We start from the raw sequence: 17,135 nt of genomic DNA, 5'->3' as shown, positions 1-17,135 counted from the left end.
ATTACCGACAATTCGAAAATAAATGACTCATAATCAGACCGATGCTGTATCGCAACAATCAGGCCGAGTGTTGTAAGAGAATCAACCAATGAGATTGTCCGAATGCCGGTGGCACGTAAACACACATATTCACGGATCTACGTTTGACTAGAATAGTGATGACGAATCATTGACATTTCCAGGACAGTAGTGTCAGAAGAAGTCAATTAAGTGAGCAAAAGTTGGTTAACAGTGTGTGCTAAACAATTAAGTTGCGAAGAAGAAACACAACAATTTTTCGTGTAGTAGAATGTTCCGAAGCTCGTCGCCCTTTGATAAGTTACTTGGTAAGTATCGTCGAGCTAAAAACGTAATCCGTGCGTCAGTGATAGAGAAGCTTCTATGCTTTCGCTTAGATATTTTCAATACCTCTATATCTCTACGTAGTTTTTTTTCACTACCATTTTATTCCGCTTAGATAAAGCTACGAGTAACTTGCGGCTTGAACCAGACTGGCCGACGATTTTACAAATCTGCGATCTCATAAGACAGGGTGACGTACAGTGAGTATATAGGAGACATAATTCTATCAAACTTAACCTACAAAATCACAATCCACGGGTACACGTATGTACCGATAGGTATCTTGCAGCCGCGCTTCGTAACTCTTAAATACTTTTCATACTTTTACCATACGCCTTATTTCATTTTGTTCTTATTATCCATTTTCGTTCTATGTGTTCATTTTGCAATCTTCATACACATGTAAGGGTTTTAGAACAATTAAAACACTGATTCTTACAGCTACTACTGTGTCAAAACCTGTTACATACTTTAACGGCAGGGGAATGTAAATTAAAATCGACCTTTCATTAGGCCTGAAATTTATAAATAAATTCTATCGATTTTTTATGCAGAATTCCCAACCCAGCTGCTGGTCGATATATCGATATATCGACCATGCCTGCCGTTAAAAGGTTGACAGAGAATATAATCTGAATATAGTGCAAAATGAAAAAGCTCTTTAACACCTGTCATTACTAACAATGTATTGTTTCTCCCAAGAAGCTTTCAAACACGTATCCGTGTGTCCCATACCAAATTTTGTAACACTTGATCGCGTGACAGAATTGTTTTAGTCAATTTACAACTCTTGTTCACTTATAATTAAAAGCAATCGTGTATTGTAAGTTAATGCTGTTATTTATAAATTGTTTTGTTTTCAAGCGAGTTAATTATTCTTCATATTAGGTAAAAAATTACCAGCAATTATGTCAACTGATATTAGCAAGCAGGTTTTTTCCTTCTAATGCCTGTTATGTTTAGTTCTTATCTATTAGTCTACTTAATACATCCCTTACCATTTGTAGTATATTTACAATCTTTTGTCACAAGATATGCTTCTGTATAAATCATTGTTTTCATATGACGCTCGAAGTACTTTTCCTAATAAATATTTATATAATGTATACTCTGAAATATGAATATTTCGAGTCAACATTTTTTTAGATAATATTCTAATTCTGTTTGCATTCAGGACACACTTATTTCAAGTTTCAATGAAATTCTATTCAAGATGAAAGCTTTGACGTTTCTTTTTTTCTCTTTCTCAACTTTTTTACATTATGTAATTATACTTTAATGAGCTTTATCACGATTTAACTGTATATTTGTCTCACCTTGGGTTTTTTTTTATGTTTATTTTAATGGACTTTTGGGAGATGAAGCCGATTTGAATTTGAATGCTTACATACGGTTTAGAGTATTATAACATAAAAATGATACAAAATACTCTAACAATGTTTCAATTTATTGAAGCTGTAATCGACATTTTTTTAATAAAACAATGATCAGTAAATATTTATAATATTTCATTCAGGCCCAAATATGCACTCGGCGCCATAAAGAGGAAGCTTACAAACGCAAATCCACACATCGCTCTGTTTGGATTATTGGTTAGTGAGAAATGATGACTGAAAATAAAATTTCAAAAAAAAGCTTATCTGTAATAAATATATTCGAAAAAATTTTACCTTCCAATAATCACAATTGTCTTCTGCCGGACAGGTCCTTGAGTCCTGTGTAAAGAACTGCGGAAGTCTAATTCACGATGAAATTGGAACAAAGCAGTATATGGAACAACTAAGAGAGCTTGTCAAAACTTCTCCGCATGAAGACGTTCGAACAAAGATATTAGAGTTGATTCAAGCCTGGGCCTTCGCATTTAGAAACAGCCCAAAGTATAGAGCTGTTCAGGTACGCTGTATACTCCTCATTCGCACTTCTGATGATACTACATAAAATATTTACTTTGCAATTTGGCTCATTCGCACATGAACAGTGAGGCGTTTTTTGGGCAAAGTATTCAACTTGTTCCTTAATCTATGCACTTAACTGATAAGAATATGAGTAAACAATGATTCACAACCTATCATAACATGCAGTCAGTTCTTGTCTGTTGTGTGTTGAGGAGCCTCTGTCTGAAAGTCTCATTCGTAGTTTTAGTATTCAGGTACATTTTTCATAAAGTTATGATGCTGCGCAGTGGAATATTTTTATTTAGTTTTCTTCTCTTCACTATTCTAGGATACAGTGAATATTATGAAAGCTGAGAATTATAAATTCCCAACTTTGAAAGAAAGTGACGCAATGTTCAGCGCAGATACAGCACCGGAATGGGCCGATGGTGACGTATGTCACCGATGCAGAGTGGTCTTTAACATGGTACAGCGGAAACACCATTGTCGAGCTTGCGGACAAGTATTTTGTGGCCAATGCTCCAGCAAGACATCGACCTTGCCGAAATTTGGTATAGAAAAAGAAGTTAGAGTTTGCGAAGCTTGCTATGATCAAGTCAACAAGTCAGTATTATCAAAAGTCTTTCAAAGTTCAATCAATTTCTCCGATCAATCAATAATCCAAGTAATCGCATTGTCCTTTTGTTTTTGTAGACCGACTACTGGGGTTCCTAAAGAAACTGATCTGCCAGCTGAATATCTGAGTAGCTCTCTAGCCCAACAACAACAAGTAAGTTTATTATTTTGCTAAACCGTCTTTGTTACGAAATTGATTATACCAATTTCTTATCAATGAAAGAAAGGTTTTCATTCTTATCACGTTTTCGCTCATCATTAAAACTCCATTTCAACTTAAAACATACTCTTATTTTGAAATGCCAACTCCTTGAAAGTCATTCTAAAATTGCGCATTTATTATGTTTCACCTAATGTATCATTACATTAACGTTGCTAACTTCAGCCTCATTTTGCCATTAGGTTTTGTGAGTCGTTCACAATGCCCCTGATAATTAGATTACTAGAATAATGGCTTTTCTAACAACACAGGTACAAATGAAAGATCAATGTGTTAGGAGCATACTATTTTCAGTAGGTTATTATTACAATCAGTAGTTCCATCAAATTACACACCTAGTTTTGCAATTTTATCCCGATAAATCAACTGACATTATTTTATCATTTTCAATCAAGTACCAGGTAATCGCGATAATTTGTTCATTATTCATTTGTTAGTCAATGACAGTCTTCTGACGTTTTATCTGTCAAATTAAAAGAGGTATTCAAGCTTTGTCAATTTATCAATTCATACCGTACCCATGTGAATGAACTGATTGAACTGAATTTTAAGTATCCCATTAATGATGAACAGGCACAGGAATAATCCTTTAAAAAAATCCAACAAATTTTTAAACCCAAGATATCGTAGAAATACTTCAAACGATGAACCATTTTATAATGTAATAGTAGTTATTGTAAATCAAAGAACTACAATTTATTCCACAAGTAGCGCCTTATAGTGATATGATTTGGTGTGCTGTCAATCTCTGGTGTTTCAATAATACATCGATTTAATTGCAAACCCATTTCTGGAGCAGGTACCACCACGCAAAACTGCTGAAGAGCTCCAAGAGGAAGAGGAACTTCAACTTGCTCTTGCTCTGAGCCAAAGTGAAGCTGAACATAAGGAAAAAGAAAAGAAACGCGTTACAAGTTCCTTAAAAACTAATCCTATACCAGCTTTGTCCAGAGCGGCTTATTCTCCACCACCATCACCGGTTAGTTTGAAAATAATGATTTACATCATACTTACATTAACTTTGATTGAATATCTACTTATAAAGTTTAAGGACACGGCACCAAAATGTTAGAAGTAAAGATCTGGGAAGGCACTCTGTATATCTCGATCTTTTCAAAACAGCAAGGTACCAGCCCATCCAGAATGAAAGATGAGGAGGAGGAAGTTAATCCTGAATTGGCAAAATACCTTAATCGTAAATACTGGGAACAACGTCAAACTGGGATTGAAGAACATGGTGCCAGATCCGATGTGGCTAGTCCATCCGCACCCAACATAAGTAGCCCGATGCCGCAAAAGATAATAATGACAAAGCAGCAGAATGGAGAAATCGATACTCAGATGGAAGAATTTGTTGCCGCTCTTAGGTCGCAAGTGGAGATTTTTGTTAACAGAATGAAAAGTAACTCGTCCAGGGGAAGATCGATCGCCAATGACAGTTCTGTGCAGACCTTGTTTATGAATATAACAGCCATGCACTCAAAGTAATTCTCCAACAACATTTTATCTTGTTACTTAAATTCTTTCTCGTTATTTTCGTGGTTGAATATATTTGTTTATATGTACATAATCGGGTTGGCAAGTAAAACAGCGATCCGATTCTAACTGTGAATATTTGTTCAAGGCTGCTTCGATACATTCAGGAACAAGACGACGGTCGGGTGTATTATGAAGGACTCCAGGATAAATTAGCCCAAATGAAAGATGCGAGAGCAGCACTGGATGCATTAAGAGAGGAGCACAGAGAAAAGTTGAGGAGGCAAGCTGAGGAAGCTGAGCGACAGAGGCAGCTGCAAATGGCTCACAAGTTGGAAATTATGCGTAAAAAGAAACAGGAATACTTACAATATCAGCGTCAGCTTGCACTTCAAAGAATTCAGGAACAGGAAAGGGAAATGCAGATGCGCCAAGAACAACAAAAGCAGCAGTACATACTGGGTAAAAAAAATCGTGAAAAATTGTCTTACCAATTATGAATTACCAATTGTATCCTTCTTGTTTATTAATTTTCCTTGTTGAAATAGGTGGTTATCAACAAGTGCCTGGTTTCATGGGTCCACCTGCCCAAGGCTCTCCAGTTCGTCATGTCCAGTATCAAAATCCTGGGCAAAATTACAATCCGATGTCTCCAACAAATCAGGGAGTATACATGTACGCTCAACCGCCGATGAATCAGTACCCGATCCCGGGTTATGGTATGCAGACGATGGGTCCTCCGCCTCACATGATGGGCCCCATGGGAGGTCCAGAACAACAAGGTCCACCTGAACAATCTATTCAGAACCGAGAAAGTATGGGGCGCATGCCAGTTTCGGGACCAGGAATGGTATGTTAAGTAACTAAAGTAGTATTACTATCATAAGGATCATTGTCAACGATATTTTGTGACTTGGACAGTCAAATTTCGTCTGTTACGCATATTTCAAATTCTCCAGATGCCTGCACCTTCGCCTCTACAGCAACTCCAACAATCAAGTGGCCACCAAATGGGTCCACCTGGCCATATGCCTCCACAATCAGGGCCTGGAAGTCAAATCTCGGGGCCTCAAGGCCCACAGAGTCATGTGCCTGTTCCGCAAGGACCGCCATTACCCCAATCTTCTAATAGCGGTCTGCCACCCCAAATTACTGGCTCTATACAAGGTCCACCTGCTACTGTTGGCGGTTCTATGCAGCCAAATCAACAGCCCCCGGTACAACAAGGACCTGGCATACCTCAAATGCAAAACGCTCCACAAATAGGACCAAGTCAAGGAGCACCGCCGGCCATGCAATACCAACCATCGGTTGTGCAGTCAGCTCCTCCTGAAAATGTTCAGTCGCCACCAAAGCAAAAAGAGGAACAAAAGCCTGATACAGCTGAATTAATTTCGTTCGACTGATGACGAATAGTTGAAGAAAGAGAAAAACATTCTAAAAGATTTAATCCAAGCATTTATATTTGTTTTTTGACACACGTACGTATAATCCATTTATTTCAGCGATCTCTATTGGTCAACGTTTATATTACATAAGTGATATTTTAGATTGCAGAGCTGTTCTATTTTTAAACATTTGTTACGCAAAATACGCCGATCTCGATTCTCAACACATTTATGAAAGCTGTTATTGTCAAGGTTTATTAGCGCCGACCAAAAACGTATGTGCATAACGCTTTTTTGCCGTGATAGGCATTTTAGTTTTATTCGGTAAAAGCTTTAAATAAAATCCCAAAGCTTTTGCACACGTTAATAACAAAACGTTAATGTCTTTCTTGTGCGTATTCGATTTTTTGTCTAGTTTTACATTGGTTCTATTCAACAATGTCCGCTAAAAAAATCACTGAACCAAATATCGACTAGTTGCGGAATTATGAAATTCAGAAAGATGGATAAAAAAAAGAGAAGAAAACTACGCAAGATTTTATCATTTTTCAATAATATTTTATTAAGTAGCAATACTTTGTTACAACAATTCGGTACATAAATATACATACGAGCGTAATTTATTGTGAACATCTGTCAACAACAATGTTTTAATTTCAGTATAATATTAACTAATCTTTTTCATATTTCAAAATCCAAATTATATACTCAAAGAAATTACGTACATATTAATAAGTAATTAACATTGCAGAAGTTCTTTTCTTTCGTTCCTGGTTAAATGATTACTTTGTTCCACTGAAGCAAGGCTACATAGGATACATAGTACGCCGTGAGATTTGAATTATATTCCTGTTTTTCGATTTGTTTCACTGAATTCTTTGATTAAAATCAATAGAACATGATGTTACAAACCTGTCAAGAAAAAAACAACCACGAAAATGCAATAATAATAAAAGTAATATTAATACTTGAAACAATCACAATTGAGTCATGTTATATCACATGTATTAAGCATACGTTGTGCTTTAGAATCATAACAGTGTCGAACTACATATATATACATATAGGCATATATATACGGGATGATTGATACTGAATATTGCAAGTTTAGTGTGATAAAAGATCGTATAACTATTATAAAGTGAAAAATGATGTATTTTAATTTTCAAATAATACATGTATCTAATACTTGTTTACTGAGATTAACATCTTAGTCCATTTTACAACTATGCAAATTATTTTAATCCTACTGGGCACTAGTTAATTTTCAGCTGACTGGGTCATTGTTTAATTGAGTTACGAATTGTGATGTGATTCCTATGACTTAGTAAGGCATGCGATCAACAAAAAACGATATTTTCCTTATATAGTGAAGTATTGAGGGGTTTCAACACTCATGCCCATTTTACAATTCGGGTTTCAAATCTATGGGTTTGCTTTTCTTGGTAAAATAATGAATAAAATATCAATTAATGTAATTAACTGGACCTGTTTATTCCAGTTATGTTACATTATTATTCCGATATCAAATGTCAATGTCAATCACAAATAAATTGTATGTACAGAAATTTGTCAATTACATTATTTGACTTATTCATTACAATTATTACAAGGCAAATTTTATTCGCGCAAATTCGCGCATTTCTTGGCATTTTAAAATTTTTCTCATTTAAAGTATGCGATTTTAGAAATTAGAGTACTTCGAACAGTGACGCATGGAAAAAAAAAATATATATATAGGCATACTCTAAATCTGGGGACCAGCTTCTAAACGGCATGTTCTTTCACAAAATAATTTATCGTCACTCAAGTTATTATACTATGAAATTTCAATACTTTGTTAAGAATTATCATCTATACCATTATCACGATTGTGTCTGCCATCGCCATTGCGTTAGGGCGTACCAAACTAATCCAACCCTTTCTTGCACGAAAATGAACATATGTGACTAATTTTGTTACGTAAAAACACCGTGTAATGCTAAGGTGGTTTTATTTTCAAACGCATTTTTAAAGGAACATCTCGCTCGGAAGCTGCTACATAATTACACTTGGGATTGAAATTAATAAAATCCACTACGAGCTTGCTGCTTGCTCTGTTGATTCCTCTTTGACCTGGGGTTGAGCGCATGCTGTATTAGATATTGACAAAACACTTTTACCACTCTGTAGACTAGAATGGCTGGACGACCGACTGTGGCTCTGACTATTAGCACCGACTGGAGTTTGAACTAACGGTTGTGGAGGTGTTCTGGCCCCTGAACCATTACTATTAGTCGAATTTGGTTGCAATTGCATGTGGTACTTATATATATTCTCTGTACTTTCAACAACGCCTGTAATTTCATAACAATATACAAATATTTAAATATGAAAACTGATATTCTCAGTAATTCGGGTAAGGTAAATTTGACCATTTTTCAACTGTGACAATTTGCGAATTATTCAACATTAACTTACCAGCTTGTAAATTTAAACTTCGACCTCTTACACCTGCCTCTTTGTTAGGCGGGCTCCACCAATTAACAAAAGTTCCGACAACAGGAACATGTCTTAGAATCCCTTCCTGCCAAAGTTTCTCTGCATTTTCTCGTTCCAAATCGGTTTGCGCAGCTTCTATACCTCTCTTAACTACCTCAGACATTGTGTCCAATAGTTTCGAACTAGCTTCAACTTCCTGACCAACTTGCAATACCAATGACAATAATTCGGCAACATCTGAAATCCACATAGAACATTTGCGAAAACTGTCACTTGATCATGATATGATTTATATTGATATATATTTTATTAGATAGATTAGATAGATATTTGCATAGTTACAAATACATTTTTTTTCCTTAGGCACGCAAATAAAGATGTACCTGTATCCTGTGTAACCATGCCAAATCTAACACAAGCTAAGCCATCGGCACCTTCACCCAACGAGAATGCTGCATCCGTGCTTCTTAGTGCCTCCACCAACTGTGTATTTAATCTGTTAAGTTCATCTTTGGCCTGATCAGTCATGACATTGGCCCATGTTGGAGGAGCATATCGGACTCCACCTAACCCTGCCCAACCAGCCATATCAACCAAATGAAGAGAATCATTTTCTGAGACCAACTTCACAAACGTTTCTTTGTGTTCAACAGTTGCCAACAGGATCTCCTGCAGAGGTGCAACATGTACAATATGCGAAAACATAATTCTTTTTATATGATTGTAGACGTTATTCAAGATCCCTTACAATTTGCTGTTCCAGGCATGCAACAACATTGTCGATATCCTCGCTCGTCGGAGGTTTGTCTGGGTATTCTATAGGACAGATTCGGATCGCAACACCGTGCTGTTCAATTTCGCATAATTCTATTTGCACATTTTCAACATCACGTGGCAGAGTTTGACCGAGCCAAGAATTCAATTTGTCATAATAAGGCGGTACGCGTTCCGTTGCTTGCGGATCACGATCTGCAGGTATAAATTGCAGTACTAGGGAACTGGCCACTATTTCATACAACTGAGGACTCCCAATCGGATTCGTCAATAATTCATTTATCGTGTACGATCCGGTTTCTCCACCTGGTGTTTGACTCTAGAAGGAATCCCTAAAGTAGTTATTTCTCAGAGAAGATAATTTAAATCATACTTTCATGTTAGAATTCATTGAATGAAATTATAGGTACTGTAATGCATTTAACAATATGTGAGTTGTGACAATTTTTTTCCAACAAAATGATGAAGGATCAGTGTATTACCAATAACCTGATGCAATTGAATTTCTTGATTTTATTGTAGAGTTCTTCAACTGCTAAAAAACACTGCTTAAATCTATTCTGAATCCCATCTCGACCCAGTGCTTGTAAGGCAGCCCATAATGGTAACGTCGGTAGACGTCGTGATAACGAGTCTGACATTAGACCTGACACCAACGAGAGTGTCGTATCTCTGGGTGTTGGCCGACCGCCTTTGGTATCAGTCAACCTGTACAATGTCTATTTATAAGATTAAGGGATGAAATGTAGTAGAATTTCTTTTGTGCCCTGGTAGTTTTCTGGAAAAAAAGAAATCCTTGACGTATCTAGAATGATTTAATTGAAAGGATACTACTACAGGGAGTGATGGAATTCCTAGCCAAGTTCCTACAGGCAGCGTCACACTGTCAGCAATTTTCGCAGGCTAAAATAGAAAGAGTAAACATTACATTATTTGAAAAAAAAGTGTAAATAAATTTTTGAAAAATGTGTAGTACTTTAGTAAACTCCTGCATTCACAACTACTTTGACCATCGTTACTCATACTTTAAAATATCTAAAGTTCTCACCAAATCCTTAGTAGAGTTATTTAAAGTGAGTGCTGCTAGCGAATGCCCCCTCAAATGCAGCCAGACGTTATATTTGTCACAGATTTCTCTTAGCCTAGTAATATTATCACAGTGCCCAGTCAACATAGAGCCTGCTTCTGCTAAAACTAGTAATGGAGTGACGCTGTTTGATTGACTGTCTTCAGCCAAGCGACGTTCAAGAGCAGACACATCCATGCTGTGCCTTGATCCAAACATTGTGTTATGCGGAATTGGACGCATGCAATGCAATGGTAATGACAGCTAGAAGATAAATAACTTGTTTTTTAATTCCGTTACATTTTTAATTTAGAATCAAGTTTACGAATTATTTAGTATATAAGTGAAAAATTTGAGATTAGTTTAGCTATATACTTTTGTGAAAGGATCGCTCAAATGTGTATTCAGCTGGACTGTTTAACATCCGTACAAGCTTCGATATAAATTTTCAGTTTACTTTCATATTTACACACCTGCCTACACAGATGTTGGACGACTCCAAGCGGAGCTGCAACTGAACTGTAAATTAATGGGGGAGAGGCCGCCAGTGCTGTAAAACCATCTTCTATGTATCTTGGATATTTTCTATGCAATGCCAGTCTAGCCACTCTGACCAATCCCTCTAAATGGTCCTCATGGAACGATGATGCGCAGTCGACGAACCTGAAAATGTGACTGAGCCATCTTGTAGTATCGGCAGCCAGCCGGCCAGCCAGTCTCTGTGCATGTGCTCTTGGCAATGCAGCGGCATATGCAGATACGCTGTTAGCTACAAGTGACAATTTTGCAGCATCTGTTAACGTCGGTAAAGTCGTTAATTGGCTTGCCAGAGGCTCGTTACTCTCTCCGTCGGTTGTCTGTACTGGCGCATCTTCGTGAATCACCAAATCCTATGTAAACAACATACATGCTTAATTACATTCGAAATGCAGTAAAAATTAATACAAGTTAGATGAGATTTGTAGAAGAAATTTTTAAACAAATTATTCTAACATCCGTGCAAAATTAAATCATACAGCGCTGATAACAAAATAATGAGCTCATTATTTTTGGATATTCATACGAATATCAAGGTGCAGAATTCTTCAGAAAAGCTGTTAGGTTTTATGTTACTATATTGATTTGAGATTTTTTTAAATACAACAATGAAGTACTTTTCTTACTACATATAACTCTTTTGAAGAAATATATTTTCTGCCATCAGATAATCTTCTGATGAGTCTGATCGCAACGAACCTTTGACATAAAAAACATGTGTACTGATCTTAAACATTATATCTGAAAGTACTTGATCCGTTGAAGATTTTATGATACCTTAATAGGAAATATTGTATAATACCGAAATCAATGAAAACAAGCATTACTAATCTATGGTATTTTTATTCATAAGAAATCACCGCAGCGTATTTGAATTTTTTGGATCTTTCGCATTATCCGAGCAAAGCTATTTATCTTTCCACATTTTCGATGAACCGCATAAACTATAAGAAAATGTGGAATATGGCTGAGAATATAGTCATGTGCTCATCTCAATGTGGCAGCATGCAGGACATGCGGCTGATACGACATATCATTGTGTGCTAAACCGTGCTAACGTGGCGGTATAGTTTGGTTTTATCATAAACATGATTGCATCTGCCGAAAGCGCGCAATCAACGCTCGAGCACTTCAGGTTCCAACAGCATTTACCAATTGAAATAGGGGCGCCGTCAAAACTGACCAATCGCGTCAAGGCAATGGCTTCTGCTAGTGCAATCTCACCTGAATCAAGGCCAATATTTCCTCAGGGCTTTTTGCCTGAGACAGAAATCCCGAAGGATTATTCCAGGTCGTCCCGCCACCGTCGGCTGCCCTTTCAACGGCCTCTTCAAGCCTCGAAATCACTTGCGAGGCCTGAAATTCTAATGCACCTACTTCGTTGTCTCTCGACTCCGCTGCAGCGGTCACCTGTCAGAATCATTGTGAAAACGTTGATAATTCACTCTGATATTGACACGGAAAAATACAGGTAATAAAACGGTACACTATTTCACTTTTGATTGATTTTTTTTCACATTTCACCCACCTCGAAAGAATTTTGCGGTATATCTTCCATCGCCGCTTTTCTGTTTGTGTCAACCTCCTCGGCCATCGTGGCAGTAGTCGTGGCGCAAGGGCGTAAACACCTCCGCTAATGCCCCGTGCACTGAATATTACTCTTGATAAGAACGTAATCAGGACCCGGTAATTTTGACGAAGCCTGAAAATGTTCAATGTACTCAATGTACTCTACGTCGGTGGGTCAGCTTGCGTTATACAGGAACTCATTGGACGTTGTTCCTTCAATAAAATTACGCGCACCCTAAATATACGCTTGTGAGATTATCGACACCTACGTAGCAGACGAAAGAGGGAAATACGGACGATATCACAAAAGACTTGACATACTTCGTTTGCTATATGGACAAACAGTCCCACTCTTATGAATGTATTGAAGATAGAATTATATGTATTGTGTATAGATACAGGCGTCACATAAAAATGGTTTTCATTTCTGATTTTGGAAATAACGGTTTATTGGGAATAGGACTAATTTAGGAATAAATAATGACAACAATACATACATTGAATTATTTTAATGTACATTTATTACTAAGAGTCTAGGTTATAAATTACAAATTGTCTTCTGTGTTTGGTTTCGTTCTACTCAACAATTTATTCAATTTCAATTACAGCACCAACTTTGCCCAGTGCTTCCTTGAGCTTCTCTGCTTCATCCTTTGGAATATCACTTTTGATAACTGTTGGGGCACTTTCCACAAACTTCTTTGCCTGCGGTACAATAAATTATTAATAATGCTAGCTAATTAATATTTATTATCTTTCAACATCATGAGCTAAATCACTCATGTCTTATCAATCTGTCAATGCTGAATATTAAGCTGTCAACAGAACCGTTTCATTAGATCACATTTGTAAAAAAATTGAAACTGAAGAAAGCAAAAATCACCTCAGTGGGTTCTAGAAAGACATGTCTAACACAACTACCAAGGTGGATTCTAATGAATTCGCAGCCACCAGTTTCGTATGCTATCATTATCATTTATTTAGCCTAGACAGCAGATAACACAGGTGGCCAAGATACGGTTTGAATACACCTCGGGAAATGATTAGAGAATTTTGATACCGATTGCGAAACTGGCTGCAGAATGACCATAGAAGTTCTCTACACAAATGGGATTCAGTTTTTGAAGAACGTAATGTAAAACAAAGCATCTGTTGACATACAATAAGTGACACAAGAAAGTTGGTCCTCGATACTAAAGCTCGGTGAAATGAGGAACCAAATACCACATAGAACCAATGAAAATTGACAACATCAATTGGGACATTACCTGAACAAGATTCATCCCTTCCAACAAATTTTTGCATTCTTTAATCAGTGCGACCTTCTGTTTTTCGTCAAACTTAATAAGTTTTACTGTGAATTCAGTTTGTACTTTCTTTTTTGCGGCCCCCTCGTCGCCGTCCTATTGAGAAAGAACAAACAAGTTACTACTGGGTATATAAGGAGTTGTGTGTAATAATTAGGAATGAAAATGGTGGTTTATATCTTGTAATTTCCAATTTCCTCAAAATTATCCTATAGTTGAACTTTTTAGATTATTCAAACCACAGTAAAGTGTTGTACTTATCAATGAGTACTGACTTCAGCTCCAGCAGCAGGTGCAACAGCAAATCCACCAACAGGCATGATGGGTGCGTCAGGAAGGTTCAGCCTTTTTTTGAGTACATCGCTAAGTTCTGCAACCTCAATAAGATTCAACGCAGTTATGTCATTAGCTATTTTGTCAATTTTAGCGCTCACAGGCTTGTCCACACCCTCAGGAACAGGAATTGTTAGTGGCTCAACTGGTTGAGCCGATGTTGCTGTCTGTTGAGTCGTAGCACTGAAATAACAGACGCGTAAATTTTTTAGTTAAAACAACGTTGTCAATGAATCGGAGCTGAATATAGATAGTCGGCGAAATCAGGGATCGATGTTATGCTCGTATTGCTAGTGTAATAGTACTTTATTAGCAAGACAATAAGTTAAGGGCGAATGCACTTAGGTTAGGTAGCGTTGGCTAATCGAATCGTGCTACACGGCGTGGGAGTTTTGCGGAAAATTGAAGTAACGGCCTACCATTTGTGAAACTGCCGTAGCTGCCGCAAATTCTGACGAAATACCAAACGTAAGGAATTCATATCTTCAGAGCCTGAAAAGTTCCGAATACTAAGTAATTACGAAATAGAAATCACACCAATTCTACCGCTGCAATGAGCCGCCGTGAACCACACAGTATAGAGACCAGAAATTAACCATCGAAAACTGATACGACTCGTAAGAAGTTATACCATCCAAACACAGAGTAACAACGACACTGAAGTCATTGACTTGAATATACCTATATCTTCAGTTCACAAATGGTTAACAAGGCTGGAGTGGAAAATATAGAGTGTAACGCAACGCTTATTTTCACCTCCAAAAATTTTAGAATTTAATGAATATTTCCATATCTATGTTGAAAAACGTAACACAGGCTCATCTTCCTCTTTTTGCAACTTTCGGAGCTGGGAAATTTCTGCCTCGAAATCGATTCAAATTTCCCTTTTTGGACTAACTGTACCACAAAGAATTCAAGGAAGACATTTAAAATATTGTACCACCCATTGTAGACTACATCGAATATTAGTAATATAATGTCATACATATCGTATCCTGGAAGTTTGTGAGTATGAGTTTGTAGTTTTCCTTCCCTTTCCTCTTGGAAAAATCATTCCAAAATTTATGTTTTTCGGCCGTATATTTTGATTCATAGTTCACAACGGGCTTATACAACGTGCTTTCGTTTCCGTTCTCAAAATAACGTCCATATAACGCGTCAAAGAATTGATTCCGGCATTATTCAATATCGTCTAAATTTTGGCCATGAATCCAAAGAGCCTTACTCTTTCGAGTAAAATATTTTTGGCCTCGGAAACGATTTGTATGACCCTATTGAATCTAATTGGATCCCCAGGAATGTAACAAAAACATAAAAATGAGCGTAGGATCGACAGCAGAGAAATTACGATCAACATTCTTCGTTTTTTAGCTGCAACTCTGATGCATGATTCTGTCTAGACTATTTGGACCCTTAGAAGTGCACAAAAGCAATTTAGAACAGCAAACGACCAATGGTTGAAGGAATAGAACGAGAAGAGGTGAAAATTTATTTTTTATTCGTTTCCATACAGGTTACGTAAAATAGAGACGATACAATATCATAAGTCGTATATCATACCTTGCAAAGCTGTGTTGCACCTGTACACGAGCCGAAACTTCAGCTACATTAGGAAAATATGATAATAACTATCCGATATAGTGTTTGTGATATTCGAGTTGAAACAATGTTTACTACAGACCTATTTTCACAACCGATAATTAGATTTCTCATGTACTGTTTAATCAAATTTCTGCAGTCCTCTCTTTATTTCATTTGTTGATTTGCTGTATGACTAAACACTGACACCCGAACACTTGTACAATAATTAGGAAATATGAAATAAACTGAGACTTGAGCTATAAATTTGTGATTTTCCTTCCCCACCTTTTCAAAAAACCTTAGCAAATTTCATGTATTCCGACGGTAACTGTTAATCCATTGGTCATTTGATTCTTCTTCCTCTTGCGATGCTTGACGCCGACGCAAAACCTTGGAATTGCATTCTAGGCCCGTAGAGTAGCTCAGGACCGACAACTGCTAAATGACGGGAGGATTTTCCGTTTTTGGCTGTAACTCTTGATCCATTGCTCACAGTATATTACAACTGTGCCGAATTGAATTCGCTCGCAGAATTGCGTGAGAATAGTGCATCGATAAATGGATTCCTGCACTTTCAAGATCGTGGAAATTTCTGCTAAAAATACGAAGGGCTCGGCCTTAGTTTTTCTTCATTTTTTCAGCCGAAAATTTTTCGTCTCAGAATCGATTTGTATGACCCTTATCCGAATAATTGGACCTCCAGGAACTCAAAAAACGCAGCAAACAGAGCGTAAAACCATCGGCAGAGGATCTACGACGGATATAGCACCAGCTGAAAAATGGCGAAAACTCAGGTTCCGGATTTTTGGTTGTCACTTTTGATCCGATGCTCGCATCGTATTCTGACTGCGCCGAATCGATTCGTCTCGCAAAATTACGTCGTAATAGTGCATGAAAGAATTCATTCCAGCACTTTTCGAAATCGCGAAAATTTTCGCCAAAAATGCAAAGGGGTTAGCCTTGCTTTTTTTTTAGCCAAAAAATTTTTGGTCCCAGATTCGATTCAAATGACCCTTTCCTGACCAATCGGACCCCCAGAAACTCAGAAAATGCAGCGAAAACAGCGTGGGATCAACAGGAGAGAAGTTACGGAGGAAAAAGCACCTGCTGAAAAATGTCGAAAATACAGGTTCTCGTTTTTCGGCTGTAACTTTTGATGCGTTGATCGCAGCGTGTTGGGACTGCGCCCAATCGATTTCTCTCGCAGAATTACGTCGGAATAGTGCATAAAAGAATTTATTCCAGCACTTTTCAAAATTGCGTAAATTTTCGCCAAAAATACAAAGGGGTTAGCCTTACTTTTTTTTCATTTTTGGGGCCGAAAATTTTTGGTCTCAGATTCGATTTATATGACCATATCCCGACTGAGTGGACCTCCAGGAACTCAGAACACTCAGCGAAAAGAGTGTCGGATCAACAGGGGAGAAATTACGGAGGAAAAAGCACCTGCTGAAAAATGTCGAAAACACAGATTCTCGTTTTTCGGCTGTAACTTTTGATGCGTTGATCGCAGCGTATTGGGACTGCGCCCAATCGATTTCTCTCGCAAAA

At 37.4% G+C, this 17,135-nt stretch overlaps 3 protein-coding genes and 1 long non-coding RNA gene across 6 annotated transcripts; 2 read left to right on the top strand and 2 right to left on the bottom strand.

Moving 5' to 3' along the window:
* Window positions 1-151: 151 nt before the first annotated feature.
* On the top strand, window positions 152-6,848 carry LOC107225864 (hepatocyte growth factor-regulated tyrosine kinase substrate). 3 transcript variants are annotated; one of them, XM_046730605.1, is made up of 11 exons: window positions 152-326; window positions 458-542; window positions 1,859-1,934; window positions 2,047-2,235; window positions 2,566-2,840; window positions 2,931-3,006; window positions 3,869-4,051; window positions 4,195-4,556; window positions 4,697-5,010; window positions 5,097-5,398; window positions 5,532-6,848. In XM_046730605.1, the coding sequence occupies exons 1-11, from the start codon at window positions 290-292 to the stop codon at window positions 5,952-5,954; spliced, it is 2,322 nt and encodes a 773-aa protein (XP_046586561.1). In that variant the 5' UTR covers window positions 152-289; the 3' UTR covers window positions 5,955-6,848. The 3 variants fall into 3 exon arrangements, with proteins under 3 accessions (XP_046586561.1, XP_015521945.1, XP_015521944.1); XM_015666459.2 differs by having other exon boundaries at window positions 154-326; window positions 3,872-4,051; window positions 5,508-6,848; XM_015666458.2 differs by having other exon boundaries at window positions 154-326; window positions 5,508-6,848.
* Window positions 6,629-12,578, bottom strand: LOC107225865 (pyridoxal-dependent decarboxylase domain-containing protein 1). Its single transcript, XM_015666461.2, has 10 exons — window positions 12,323-12,578; window positions 12,019-12,204; window positions 10,731-11,147; window positions 10,240-10,521; window positions 10,023-10,094; window positions 9,674-9,910; window positions 9,166-9,510; window positions 8,801-9,086; window positions 8,397-8,654; window positions 6,629-8,272 (listed from the first exon to the last, which is right to left on the bottom strand). Exons 1-10 carry the CDS (start codon window positions 12,386-12,388, stop codon window positions 8,013-8,015), a joined length of 2,409 nt encoding a protein of 802 aa, XP_015521947.1. The 5' UTR covers window positions 12,389-12,578; the 3' UTR covers window positions 6,629-8,012.
* On the top strand, window positions 8,967-9,964 carry LOC124292767. The gene is made up of 2 exons (XR_006902674.1): window positions 8,967-9,094; window positions 9,181-9,964. It is a non-coding gene; the product is annotated as an uncharacterized LOC124292767 (long non-coding RNA).
* Window positions 12,579-12,857: 279 nt separating the features above from the next.
* On the bottom strand, window positions 12,858-14,583 carry LOC107225863 (39S ribosomal protein L12, mitochondrial). Its single transcript, XM_015666457.2, has 4 exons — window positions 14,423-14,583; window positions 13,946-14,186; window positions 13,632-13,766; window positions 12,858-13,068 (listed from the first exon to the last, which is right to left on the bottom strand). The coding sequence occupies exons 1-4, from the start codon at window positions 14,482-14,484 to the stop codon at window positions 12,952-12,954; spliced, it is 555 nt and encodes a 184-aa protein (XP_015521943.1). The 5' UTR covers window positions 14,485-14,583; the 3' UTR covers window positions 12,858-12,951.
* Window positions 14,584-17,135: the final 2,552 nt, after the last annotated feature.

Source organism: Neodiprion lecontei, chromosome 2 (assembly GCF_021901455.1).
Source record: "Neodiprion lecontei isolate iyNeoLeco1 chromosome 2, iyNeoLeco1.1, whole genome shotgun sequence".
NCBI classification, from domain to species: domain Eukaryota; kingdom Metazoa; phylum Arthropoda; class Insecta; order Hymenoptera; family Diprionidae; genus Neodiprion; species Neodiprion lecontei.
Note: the sequence above shows the minus strand (reverse complement) of the source record. Positions and strands in the feature narration are given on the sequence as shown.

Bases quoted from the DNA above. Each gene is read 5' to 3' on its own strand.
- LOC107225864 (XM_015666458.2), top strand. From the start codon at position 290: ATGTTCCGAAGCTCGTCGCCCTTTGATAAGTTACTTG. The intron at 327-457 runs GTAAGTATCGTC...TATTCCGCTTAG, and splicing joins GCCCTTTGATAAGTTACTTG to ATAAAGCTACGAGTAACTTG. The intron at 5,399-5,507 runs GTATGTTAAGTA...CAAATTCTCCAG, and splicing joins CAGTTTCGGGACCAGGAATG to ATGCCTGCACCTTCGCCTCT.
- LOC107225865 (XM_015666461.2), bottom strand. From the start codon at position 12,388: ATGGCCGAGGAGGTTGACACAAACAGAAAAGCGGCGATGGAAGATATA. The intron at 11,148-12,018 runs GTGAGATTGCAC...TTGTTTACATAG, and splicing joins AAATATTGGCCTTGATTCAG to GATTTGGTGATTCACGAAGA. The intron at 10,095-10,239 runs GTGAGAACTTTA...TTTCTATTTTAG, and splicing joins ATAACTCTACTAAGGATTTG to CCTGCGAAAATTGCTGACAG.
- LOC107225863 (XM_015666457.2), bottom strand. From the start codon at position 14,484: ATGAATTCCTTACGTTTGGTATTTCGTCAGAATTTGCGGCAGCTACGG. The intron at 14,187-14,422 runs GTAGGCCGTTAC...CTGTTATTTCAG, and splicing joins CTACGGCAGTTTCACAAATG to TGCTACGACTCAACAGACAG. The intron at 13,767-13,945 runs GTCAGTACTCAT...CTTTCTCAATAG, and splicing joins CACCTGCTGCTGGAGCTGAA to GACGGCGACGAGGGGGCCGC.